At 42.3% G+C, this 13,801-nt stretch overlaps 1 protein-coding gene across 3 annotated transcripts in view; it reads left to right on the top strand.

Annotated features, from left to right (window-relative positions):
- SYBU (syntabulin) overlaps positions 1-13,801 on the top strand; it is a 43,295-nt gene that overhangs the window by 11,575 nt on the left and 17,919 nt on the right. For all 3 annotated transcript variants that reach the window (XM_075705659.1, XM_075705657.1, XM_075705658.1), the window contains exon 3: positions 4,433-4,630. In XM_075705659.1, the coding sequence (XP_075561774.1) occupies positions 4,433-4,630 (198 nt within the window). The remainder of the gene's footprint in view (positions 1-4,432; positions 4,631-13,801) is intronic.

Below are 13,801 nucleotides of genomic sequence, written 5' to 3'. Positions count from 1 at the left end.
TGACACAGAAAAATGTTTTTCTGCAGCTTGCCCTAGATTTGGAAACTTTATAATTTTGTTCACATTTCTGGCTAATACTAGATAGAAGTAGAAGTTTTACATTATATAAAAAAAACCCAAATGATCAGAGGGGAGGGAGTACAATAAAATCATTCATTTACTTCAGCTGGAGTGGGAATGCTTACCTGGTTATTGGTGTGTCTAAAGGTCACAAGGGATGTGAGCAGAGAAGAGCTGTTGTTCTTTGTGCCAGGCTTATTTGTTCCTTTAATAAATGCTCTGTTGCAACGAACGCTGAAGTCCCTAAGGGTAAAATGAGGATATGTAGATATGACATAATCTGATCATACAGTGTCACCAGTGTGATATCAGAGGCAATGGTGAGGGGAGTGGTAATTATAATATTTATTTTTATATACTATTTTTATATGCTTGCTTTAGCTACTCTGTTTCCTTATCGCAGTCAATTTTACATACTTGTTTTTTTAATGCCCTAATTCTTAACACTGTAGTTTAGCTCTGTCATTGTTTAAAGGTTTTACCAGCTTCTGAGGTTCTTCCAGGTAGCATCCCTATAGATTTCTTCACTGAGAGGGTGGTCGGACACTGGAACAGGCTCCCCAGCGAAGAGGTCACGGCACCAAGCCTGTCAGAGTTCAAGGAGTGTCTGGACGACGTTCTTAGTCATATGAATCATAGAATCATAGAATGCTTTGGGTTGGAAGGGACCTTTAGAGGTCATCTAGCCCAACCCCCCTGCGGTGAGCAGGGACAGCTTTAACCAGATCAGGGTGCTCAGAGCCCCGTCCAACCTGACCTTGAATGTTGCCAGGGATGGGGCCTCCACTGCCTTGCTGGGCAACCTGTTCCAGTGCTTCACCACCCTCATTGTAAAAAACTTCTTTCTTATGTCTAGTCTAAATCTATTCTTCTTTAGTTTAAATCCATTATTCCTTGTCCTGTCACAACAGGCCTTGTGAAAAAGATTCTCCCCATCTTTCCTGTAGGCCCCCTTTAAGTACTGGAAGGCCGCAATAAGGTCTCCTCGCAGCCTTCTCTTCTCCAGGCTGAACAACCCCAACTCTCTCAGCCTGGCCTCATAGGAGAGGTGCTCCAGCCCTTGGATCATTTTGGTGGCCCTCCTCTGGGCCCGCTCCAACAGGTCCATGTCCTTCTTGTGCTGAGGGCCCCAGAGCTGGACGCAGTGCTCCAGGTGAGGTCTCACCAGAGCAGAGCAGAGGGGCAGAATCACCTCCCTCGACCTGCTGGCCACGCTGCTTTTGATGCAGCCCAGGATACGGTTGGCTTTCTGGGCTGCAAGCGCACATTGTTGGCTCATGTCCAGCTTTTCATCCACCAGTACCCCCAAGTCCTTCTCCGCAGGGCTGCTCTCAATCCCTTCATCCCCCAGCCTGTACTGATACCGGGGGTTGCCCCGTCCCAGGTGCAGGACCTTGCAGTTGGCCTTGTTGAACCTCATGAGGGTCACACAGGCCCACCTCTCCAGCTTGTCCAGGTCCCTCTGGATGACATCTCGTCCTCCTGGCATATCAACCGCACCACTCAGCTTGGTGTCATCTGCAAACTTGCTGAGGGTGCACTCGATCCCACTGTTTATGTCATTGATGAAGATGTTAAATAGCACCGGTCCCAGTACGGACCCCTGAGGGACCCCACTTGTCACCGGTCTCCATGTGGACATCGAGCCATTGACCACGACCCTCTGGATGTGACCATCCAGCCAATTCCTTATCCATCAAACAGTCCACCCATCAAACCCATATCTCCCCAATTTAGAGAGAAGGATGTTGTGGGGGACTGTGTCGAAGGCTTTACAGAAGTCCAAGCAGATGACACCCATTGCTTCTCCCTTGTCCACTGATGCAGTCACTCCTTCATAGAAAGCCACTAGGTTGGTCAGGCAGGACTTGCCCTTGGTGAATGCGTGCTGGCTGTCTCGAATCACCTCCCTGTCCTCCATGTGCTTGAGCATATCTTCTAGGAGGATCTGTTCCGTGATCTTCCCAGGCACAGAGGTGAGGCTGACAGGTCAGTTTAGTTTTAGGTAGCCCTGCGAGGACTCGATGATCCTTATGGGACCCTTCCAACTTGGGATATTCTATGCTTCTATGATAGCTTTGGGAGATACTTATACATAAAGTCTCCCATGCAAAACACATCTCTGAGGTCTGCAGAACCTATCCAGCTACTGCAGTGATTTTATTGGTGGAGAGGTGAAGGAAATAGATTCTTGTCTTTTTTTTTTAAACACAAAGCACAAAGTTTTAAAAATAATGGCACATAGAAAAACATCTAGTGGAAAGGTCATAAGAAAAAATAAACTGCATGAACCTGCACTTTTTTCTGAATATATTTGATTATAAATATTTGTGTGCTTCTGAAGAGAAGACACTTTGGACATAGCTAAAGGAGCTGCTTAAATGCAGTTCAGAAGCTCACTCAGCCATGCTGATCCACTGCCCTGTAGGTAGCATTCATTCAGCATGCAGAAGAGACTCTGAACCCTTGAGAGAAGGAAATGGGTGCTGATCTGGGAGGAAGTTGCCACCTTCTCTCTTCTCTGTGTTGAGTTATATTGTGATGTTGATGGGAATGGAAAGGAAAGTAAACTAAAATCATGTGGGCAACAATCCTGCTTTAGTCAGGGTGAATGTGGGGATGGGCTGAAAACCTTATAAGCGGTCTTCTCCTTCCTGGTATTTTTCTAGGAACTAATTCTGAGTTGCAGAAGGCAGCAGCAAGATGGCAAAAGGAGATGCTTGTAGGCTTAATTGAGCTGATTCAAAGGAATGAAATATGATTAAGCTGGATTAGGTGCTTTGCACCGTTACTGCCCTTTGTGCCTTGGGAGGTAATTCTGGCAGTAGGCTGGGCTGCCCGCATGGCTTGGCATCATGTCTGGCAGTTTGCAGAGGCCTGGGCAGCAACACCTCAGGCTGCTGGCAGCAGTTACATGCTAATGCATATAGCATGCTTTGGACAGTCAGCACCTATAGGTACCTTGCTCAGCACTGGAGGCAGGACATGGAGAAATGAGAAGCAGAACACTAGAACAAATAGGTGAGGGTAGGGTGACTGGCCAGGCATGAAGGAAAACTGGTTCACATGAAAGGATGAGGTTGTTTTGCTGTGCTGAGGGAGCAATAGTTAACAATAGCAAAAGCTTCTCTTTCCTGCAGAGGGGAGGCAGGCAGGGGTGGGGTGGTGGTGGTTAGATAGTTATAGGGTGCCCCTTTTGCCTCAGAAATGCACACTCATGTACTGACTTTTTAAACAATCTGCCCATGCAAAGCTGACTGCAAGATCAGGCTTGACCTAAATTATGAACAGGGTGGAAGTGGTAAGCACAATATGGTCATGCAAATTATTTGGCTTAGTTGCAGGTACTCCTTTGAGTTTCAGGTTAGGTAAAGATAATGCACCAGGAGCAGACTGCAATTGAGTAATTAAGATGGCAGCTTTCATTTTGTCCTGGGAAAAACAAACAAATACATTTCTCCAGGAGAGTAAATATTCAAGGCTTCCCAGTGTCAGAGTAGCCTGTTTGTTTTTGTTGTGTATCTCTAAAGCCACCATGACTTTTAGGGGAGCTGCGATTACTCAAGATTACAGGAGATGTGATTAGATGAAGGGGGTGTTTGATAAGTGGATTTCACCTGGACTCAGACTTCTTACTTTGCATTTAATTGTTAAGAGCTGGAGTGTTTGTATTCCTGGAGGTCAGGAATGCGGGTCTATTCCCGAGGTGGCTGCTGATGCCATGAAGCACTGGCGTGCCCTCAGAGGAATTCGGGTTTAAACAAAAGCAGTCTGTGTATAACACACCCTCTTCAGAACCAGGTACCTCACAGCCACTTGTCAAGAATGGAAGAGCTCTGTGATTATGGTTGCTTTAAAAGGAAAAACAATTTTGAGAAACCTTTATTAATTCCAGTTAAATGAAGATCCTGACTTCGTGCATATGAGCTGTAGGTCATTCTCTTGTTGTTCAGATGGGAACATATCTTGAAGGAGAGCATGCGGCCCATGCTTGCTTTTCATCCGGTATGCACTACACAAGTCATTCTTGTGTCTTAGGTGCATTTCTTCATGCCATAATATCCCCTAACCTAGCTAAGTCAAAAGAATTTATCTTAGATCTGAGTTTTCATTATGTAGCCCCTGATTTTGTATTTTGTCAGATTTAGTGAAACAAGCACTTGCCATTTTAGTCTGCCATAAGGTATTCAAGACTTCTTCACAAAATGGGAGAAATTAATAGCTTTTCACCAGGTTTCAGAGCCAAGGTTGTGCATATCAGGTGACTGACTGTAAACAGTTGTAGTCCAAACACTTTTTTTTTTTTTTAAATTCTGCTAACATTCATGTACTTACTAGTTAGAAATTTTGATGTTTTCCCTTTTTTCTTCAGATGACACTGGCTGTCCTAGTAGCCAGTCAGTATCTCCAGTTAAGACTCCTTCTGATGCTGGAAACAGTCCAATCAGTTTTTGCACTGGTAGTGATGGAGACTTCTCCAGGAAAAAATTCAGTCCAGGGACAATGAGCGAAGGGAACTCGCAGCTGGCTCGATATAAGAAGGAGACAAAGACAAGCCTTGTAAAGCCCGGTGAGTACAGTATAGTTCCTTTCATTTCTTTAATTACACTCTTTAATTGACTAGTACATGTACAGGTGTCTAGATACATTGTGTTGTGCTGCCTGTGATACTGCTAATGCTAACAGTAAATAAAGAGTTGGGTTCTTTCTATATAGCCACCTGCAAGATTTGAAAACACTATTGGTATTAGCTTTTTCATGCAAATATAATTAATTGACATCTTCACTTTCTTTTATGAGGTTGGATGGTGATGTCAAATAACAACTGAAATGGATTTTATCCTATTTCATGGTAATTGCACACATATTTCACTGGCCAAAAATAAATAACTCTTACTATTGAAGCAAAGAATTACAGTCTTCTAATGTTGTTAGATTTATTGTTGGATCCTGCCTAAAGTTTATGCTGCCAGGCTGTGATAGCTCTGGGGATACCACATGTCAAACCAAGGCTAGATAATGGGCAGCCCACGTGTGGGAGTTAGGCAGCTGTAGATCCATACTGCATTGGCTGAATCAAGAACGTGTCTCCCATTACCTCAGGCTAATGGGCCTCCTCAGACCACCAACTAAATCAGCACCTGCTTGTCGCACATCCAAGACTAAATATCCTGGTGCGTCCTTAGCTGCTGTAATTTTAATGAGTAGATATAAAATATTTTTGTGATTCATATACAGGCAGCTCTTGATTGCAAATGGTCAGGATATCTGTGCTGTTATTTAATTAATCATGGTGACAGAGAGGGTGTTTCGACCCTGTGCAGAGCAGCTGCAGAACTGACATGGTTTACAAGCTCAGGTGCCTCCTGGCTATAGTGGTTCCAGAATCGTTTTACATCTGGAAGCAATTTAGATAATTTCATGAGGCGTTAGCTCAGATTTACCAGCACCATGTTTAATCCAGAAACAATAAGAGAATTTCTTGCAAAAACTCTTCACTGGCTTGGTCATTGGAAGGGCTGATTAAATCTGATGTACCACTATCCCTGCAAAGTTCTTCAACTCATTTCATAGCGCCCATGTTACTTGAGGGTTCCCAGTCTCCCATTGCTCTGCAGAGTGGGAGATAATATTTTTTTCAGTGTTTGTTTTCTGTTTCATTAAAATCAAGGAATCTAACGCAGGTAGAAGGCAGTGAATATAGTATATGACAGTCAAATCTGCAGCCATGGCTATCGCAACCATTTTGTATGTGAACATGGATGTAGGTTAGTGTGCTTGTTTTGGCTAGGGTAGAGTTAATTTTCTTCACAGTAGCTAGCACGGGGCTATGTCTTGGATTTGTGCTGGAAACAGTGTTGATAATACAGGGATGTTCTTGTTACTGCTGAGCAGTGCTTACACAGAGTCAAGGCCCTTTCTGCTTCTCACACCACCCCACCAGCGGGCAGGCTGGGGGTGCATGAGAAGTTGGGAGGGGGACACAGCTGGGACAGCTGACACCCACTGACCAAAGGGGTATTCCACACCATATGATGTCATGCTCAGCCTATAAAGCAGGGGGAAGAAGAAGGAAGCGGGGGGATCATTTGGTGTTACGGTGTTTGTCTTCCAAAGTAACCATTATGCGTGATGGTGCCCTGCTTCCTGGAGATGGCTGAACACCTGCCTGCTAATGGGAAGTAATGAATTAATTCCTTGCTTTGCTTTGCTTGTGCGTGCAGCTTTTGCTTTACCTATTACACTGTCTTTATCTCAACCCACGAGTGTTCTCACTTTTCACCTTCTGATTCTCTCCCCCATCCCACTGTGAGGGGAGTGAGTGAGCAGCTGTGTGGTGCTTAGTTGCTGGCTGGGTTTAAACCATGACACTTAGCAAAATGTGGATAAAGAATTTTGAAAGACTTTTCTATGCTGAAGAGTCCTATACACATGGGAAAAGAGTTATGCGCTTTTTTTTTTCAATAAATTACTTCATTTGGTTTTGACCTGTAATACCAAGCTATTAGCCTTTTGCAGTAGTAGTCAGAAGGAATCTTCATTTGGTTGATGGTATTATTTCAAATCTTTGAACAGACTTAGTTTACGTATTTAAAAACTGTAATTTTTAAACTATATTTCTTTCAAATATTAGGCTTAAGTAATCATTTGACCTTTGTTTGCCTGTGTCACCTTTCTTATCTCCGACACCGCTAAATTCTTTTGAATTTCCTGAGCAATTTCAGCAAAATTTTAAAAAGAGTACAAGAATCAGTAAGGTTGCAGGAACGTAAGTTGAAAGGCGGGGGGGTGGGGAAGGCAATCTGAGTAGAATTTTAATATGCTTCAGGTGGGAAAAAAGTCAACACAGAGGAGTCAGAAGCAACCTGCTTTATTAGTTCACTGCTTATGGAGCTGCCTTTAATGCTATTCTTTGGGCAGACAGATGTACTGACTTCCTCGTCCATTCTTTTGAGGCTCTCATTTGTCATCTTTGCAGCTTCCTCTTAACATGGCTTTATTCTTGTAGGTGGGACATTTTCTGTAGCCGTTGGTACTTCTGCATTGTTTGATCTCCAAGGTTGGAAAAATTGTCTCTAGAGTTCAAGCATATTGCTCCTGGGATCCATCAAAACTCTCTGAGCAGGAACTGGTTCTGATTTACAGAGTACTTCTAAGTTCCTCCTGCCAAATATCTCACACCTTTTAGTGGAAAGTAGTCCAAAACCACATTGTGGTCAGTGTGAGAGCTGACACAGGTGAGGGACGTTCCTGAAATGGAGAGCATGCCAGGGGACAGCTCGGGTTCATTTTCCTGACTGTTGGCCCACAGGGGTTAATGTAATTCTTTCCCATTGCTGTCTCTTCTCTGCAGGTGGATCCAGTTCCTTCCCCATGACCTATTTGCTCCTGAATTTCTGGTGACTCAGGTGGGAAGATCTAGCCCTTGTGCAAAAAGGGGACATTGTTGTGTAGCAAAACACACAGGGAGTAACAGGAGCAGTAGAGGGGAAGTAGGACCTGGGAGGGGAGTAACAGCACTGAGTTCTTGTTGTACATAACCTAGTTCTGCGTACAGCTGGATACATCAAACTACAGCACAGAAAGGGTTGTGCATAGTGTCTTTCTCTCTACCAAAAGCCCTTACTGATTTATGGAGATAATATCTACTTTTTATTTATCTGAAAATTCTTGGGATAATGACTACATAGCAGGAGCCAGACACGGGAGACAAAAATCCAGCCTACCCCTATCCTTTACAGACTCTGTCCTGCACTACGTTTTTGTAGGCGAGTACATCAATCAGTGTGCACCTTCAAAATGCCTGTCATTTTGCCGAAAATTTATCTGTTTCCAGGATTGTTTTCTAGGAACATGCTGAATCTCAGAAGTAACACTCACACAAATATTTAGATAATTCAGGAAATGTCAGAGTGAGATCACACTGAGAATGAACCCTGGGACTTTTTTTGAGGCTGTTTCCAAGCTCCAATGCTTTTCTCCTACTCTAGCAACATCACTTCATCTTTCTTTTCTATACTTCAAAATATGAAATATGACATAGGGTTTTTTTTTTTCTCTAGCAGCCTAAGGCGTTGTTATGTGGATCTAAGTCATCTTCAGCTCCTGAAGTATTAACAAACTAGATTTGGATATCATTCATAATTTATGTTGTTTGCATAGTGAGCCATACTTAATGCTACAATGCATTATCACTGCATCTTGCTAAACCTCTGAAAGATTTACAATCATGAAGATGTTACTCATTTGAGATAGTTAGTAATGGTTTTTATTGTGCATAAAACCTGAATCACAGCAGCGTTATAGGTGAATTTGGCTTAAAATCAGTGACTGCATTCCCAGGAAAGGATGGAGAGGACAGGTACATTAAGGAAGATATAAAACATCCACACCAGGAGGAAGTTATGAGCCTTTTAATTCCAGGATTTTAGAAGTTTTTCCCTCTTTTGGATGCGATTCATTCATGCAATATTAAAAGAATAGAAAATGTATTGCAGAAAATGGCCTCACAAAAAGGCACAAAAAGCTTAATTAACACTAGTTGTAGTTTTGTATCAGGATGTTGTGCTGAATCCTACAGTTTCAGTAACAGAATAAACAGGAGCATAAGCACATCTACATACTCACATTCTTGGTGTACTCCTCTTGCAAAGACCCATCCTGAATTCCTGCAGCTCATGTCCACATCTTGTTAAGAATAGTGGAAACTGTTTTGCTTTTTTTGACAGTCTTTCTCATCTTGTTTTTTGGCTTGCATATGAATGCTTAGTGCAAGGATTCAAAATCTGGATCTACAAGCTGCAAAGTACTGATAAACTCACAAAGGCATGAATAAAGAAAGGAATCTTGGACAAGAGTTGTGTCAATAACTTTTAAAAGGATTGCATGTTGGAAATAACAAAAAGCTGTACTTTGATTTAAATGTCTGTGAGCATCATAATTCAAGAAGGGTACCTGATCAGCTGACTGTGTCAGCATTTCTGGCAAAAGATCTGGTCTTTACTTTCTTGCTTTAGGTGTCATGGGAATGCTTAGGGCAGTTTACTGAATGAGCTGAGGTTACTGTTGGAGCTGTCTCTTAGGGCCCATGGAATTGCTGAAGTTTCACATGAAATTATTAAGACTTAAGATAAAACATTGAGACATTAAGCACCGCTGCATGAAAGGACACCTAGGTGAGCCCCAGTTAGGGTCAGCTACCAGAACTTGTAAAGACTGGCTGTCTGTCCGTCACAGCTCAGTTCAGTATTAATCATTCCTGGTAGCAGCAAAATATACAAAAAAAATTACTCTTTTTTACTGCTGATAAAACATTTGGTCATCTATTACTGCATCTGGGTAAAATAGTAACATTTTGGATTATATGGCAGTTGAACTGCAACGGATTGTATTTCAAGAAGGGTGGTCATTGAGAACTCAGGCATTAAAACTTCAGTCTGTTCAAATTAATGGGCAAATCTCAGAGGCTTTCACCATACAGAGCACCTATGTTTGTTGGACAATAGGCAATGAGCAGAAATTAAGAGACATAATTCCATATGAACACATGAAAACCCTTTTGTTTTACTGTGACAGTGGTCAGACACTGGCACAGGTTGCCTAGAGAAGTTGTGGGTGGAGTCTCCATCCATAGAGGCGCTCAAAACTCAACTAGACACAGTCCTGGTCAGCTTGCTTCAGCTGGTCTTGCTTGAGCAGGGAGTTGGACTAGGTGGTCGCAAGAGGTCCCTTCCACCCCCAGCGATTCTGTGGTTCTGTATTGCCCGAACTTTTTTTTCCTTCAAAGAGTGCATCACCCAGATCTGTAGTTAAGTAGTTGCAAGGCACAATTTATGCGTTTCCTGCCTGATCTTTCATGTCTGTGTACCGCCATTTCACTTACAATGAGTTCATAGAAATGAAAGAAGAAAAAAAGGTAACTTTTAACGATCACTATTCAATTAAAAATGTCACTTAACTGAGCTGTAGTAAGTAATGTTGTCCTTGGCATGTGTTGCCGGATCTTCTCTACTTCTTGGTGGTGAATTTGTCAAGTTAGCAGATAAGTTTATCCATATTGCTACTCTTGTATGTGTCCGTATTCTGAAGTCAGTCACTTTGGTTATATTAAAAACAAAACATAAAAGCTCTGATTTAGGTTATATTATTAACGTCTGGCTGTATGATTTTACAGATGTTTTGTCAGCTCGCTCCCTCTCTTCAGTATGACAGTGTGGGAACAATAGTGTCTGACTGATATGTATGTATCTATGTGCTTCACTTGACAAACAGATGAGTTGGTGTGTAAATTCTGCAAGAGGATTGTCTTAGAGGTAATTTTGGAAATATACTTCACGCTCAAGAACTTCACATTTCTGATTGCAGAAGGATGCAATGATAGGACTTTGTTTTATCTTGGGAAGGCTGATAAAATATCAGAAATACACGTTTTATTGATGCATTTATCCAAGAACATTGTATCTTGTATTTGCATGGCTTTTGTTCTTTCTCTGTACCAAATTTCTGCAAGCAGGGGGAAAAATAATAGAACTGTTGTCCCCGTTGTTCAGGAACAATGGTACAGAATACAAAAGCCAAGTTACAGAATGTGCTAACTTGAATAGATCCTATGGCACGCAAATAGATTCATTGTTCTTTTTAACTACTAGTTGGTACTTCTACCTCTTATGTTGAAATACTTTTTGAAATGCTGCTGGTGTACTGCGTATTCTAATGCAAAGTCACACTGGTTGTTTAAAAAAAAACCCAGACAACAGAAAACCTGCGTTTGGAGATAGCAATCTGCCTTGACTGATGCCTAAAATAAATTGGTGTGCTTCATTTTAAAAGCAGAATCATGCAAAGGTGAGAGCAATGAGAAGACTGGTGGCCTCAATGTAATGTGTGTCTTTCTGCTGTGAGTTACTTAGCAGTACTTTATAACCCAAATTCCAAGCCTGCACCTTTTCTGAGGGAGGGATAATTAAGAACAAAGGTATGTCAAAGGACATTTAACGTGGTTACAAATGAGGGATTTAATCAGAGTACACCATGCTCCCATCCTGCAATCAGTCATAACCTTACTTGTGCAGTGAAGATGGGAAGATTCATGCTTCCATTCCTGGGAATATTCATATAGTTAAGTATGTGGCTGGTGTCAAGTGCATAAGAATGCTGAAATTTGGAAATGCGCTACACCTGATTCAGTGTAGTTTAAATAATTGGTTGTAGAAGAGAAAAGTATTCTGAAGATGGATTGAGTGAAGTAAGTTGATAACAAATAACAGAGCATCTTGCCTATGACTGTAAGTTGTCCATATATTTGTTTCTTTTGTACCTCCTTAAAGTATTTGAATTAATAATCAATCTCTTGATGTGGCTGTATTTATTGATAAGCGTAAAGCATAAATTCTCTGAGAGGTGCAGAGAAACTTGCAAGTGAAAAGCCCAGGTTCCCTGAGTAACTTAAACCGGATGAGGATGGCTTTAGCCTGAGCATTAGATTTTTAAGCAGCTCGGTATTTGGCAAAGAGCAGATACACAGTGGTCAATTACATGTGCTTCTGGAAGGCTTTCCATCTGCTTTTTAAAACATCACCTTGGCAATAAAAAAGGAGGAGGCACTTGAGCATGTGCCATCTTTCTCAGATGTAAGCACATGGTTCGAATGCTTCACTGTTGTCCCGCGCTGGATAGCAGCCAACATAACCATCCTGACGTTCAAATCCAACAGTATGCAACATTCATTTCCTGTACAGTTTTAATCTCACTCTTCTCCCTTTATTATCTGTGCACTTCATAATTTTATTTGGGACAATAAAGTTTCTGAGATCTTTTCTAACACAGACTCTAACAAATACAGTTGTGGCAGTTTTTGACCCTATTCCTTTTTCTCATTTACTTTTGCTCTTCTTCCTTCTCTTCACCATTCATTTTGGGCCCCTACAAAATAGCTACTGCTGACTTTTTTAAATAAAAGTGTTTCCAGATAGTAATTTTGCATGCACTGAGCCCTGCTGTATATTTTACTGATGGGATCCGCTTAAATTTTACGTCTGTTGCTATGGAGCTGTGTAGATTTGCTTACTTGACCTGCCAGCGCAGGGAGTTATTAAAGACTCGGTCGCCATGGGTACTGTCGGGCCAGGGTGTGCTTCACGGGGAGATGAACGTACACCTCTCGCCCTCCGGGAGCGAGGATGCCGCGCCCACGTTCGAGCCCGTGCTATCCTCAGGACTTGCGCCCTAGAGTTGAGCACGGAGGGGCATCACCCTGTGAAGGTTTGGTGTGTTGTAGCAGTCGGCGCTGTGAGGTTTGGAAGGCGACCGGCACTGTGAAGTCTGGTGGGCGGTGGTGGGATGGAAGTGGCTGTTGGGAGGTCCGCCATTTGCATCGCCCAGCCCCCCCAGCATGCTTCAGAGTGTCCGGGCCCCCATGGCGGTTTTGGAATGTTCCCTCCCAGTTGGGTCGACTGACCCAGCGCAGTCAGTAGATCCTGTTGGAGCTCCTCTGCTGACATAAATCCGTCGGTGTCTGCGGTCCAGAAGAGGTGAAGTTTGAATCTACAGGTCTCCTTAGACGATCTTCAGGAGCTGTGGGCTGCAGGCAGGGACTGGCTTGCTTGCTCTGGTCCAGTGACTGGTCTCATTGCTTACAGGAATTAGAACAGATTTAACACGTAAATCTGCCATTCCTCTCCTTCTGGGGGTTACAGGAGCTGTTTTGGAGGTGAGGGAGGTGTGACTTCATGGTCTTGAGCCAGGGTGGACAGAGCAGAGATGGCCTGTAATTTATCTGACCTCAGTTCCGTATCTGTAATGTAGCTGTAATCATCTCTGCCTGCACAAGCGCACTGAGGTCCTATTTTGTTTTAAAGGAGATATAACAAATAAAATCAGTGAATCTAGTGTGCAGTCTTTCTGACCAAATATGTAAACATTTACTTTAGGATAAGATAAATAGTACCTTGAACTCACTGGTTATACTGACTAACTCTCCAGTAACTAAAAATGGGACCAAAGTTGGCTTGGACATGGGTGTCTACATTAGAGACATCCAGGTTTAGTCAGACGAATGCCACCCCTGTCTCCGGTGTTCCTCATCAGGTCTCTGACTACTCTGCTGTTCGCCATTATTGAAGCCAAGTACAGTCTCTGTCTCCTTTATTTATCTTTTTTTTTTTTTTTAACAGAAAGAAAAGTCAGTCTTAGACATTCAGTTGCAGAAGAAAGTTTGTGTTTGAAGATCACACATGGATCTTCAAGTAGGTCTAATTAGATGCCTTTTCCTCTTCTATTCATCCCTGATAAGCTTAGGCACTCTCTGTCCTGTTTCTGAGGACCACTGCCCAAGGTGCCTAGCATTGCACAGGGAGATTCTGTATCTCATTTCGCACTATGAATTTGCAGGAATGAAGTATTTTTAGGGCATAAGCTAACTAAATTGCACTGAAATGAAAAAAGTGCTCTGTAACTTCTGAGAGCTAATACGGGAATATAATCTGAATATAAACATTCTGAGCAAAAGATGCTTAGGTAAAAATTATTAGCATAGCATGTTTGGATTTATATATAGTTTAGATTTAAACTTTGAATTTAAACAGATTTGCTTGAATTGATATGGAAAACATGTTCAAATAGCCAAGTATTTCTTTCAGACGAGAATAAGCAAAATAGCAGCTACAAAGAGTGTTTCAGCTTTAAAGTGTTTCATATTTTTGAACGCAAATCTACAAGTTCCAGTTAAATTAAAGTGGCCTAG

The sequence above is a fragment of the Pelecanus crispus genome, chromosome 2 (genome assembly GCF_030463565.1).
Source record: "Pelecanus crispus isolate bPelCri1 chromosome 2, bPelCri1.pri, whole genome shotgun sequence".
Lineage (NCBI taxonomy): Eukaryota > Metazoa > Chordata > Aves > Pelecaniformes > Pelecanidae > Pelecanus > Pelecanus crispus.
The sequence above is the reverse complement of the archived record's forward strand: the minus strand, read 5'-3'. Positions and strand labels throughout refer to the sequence as shown.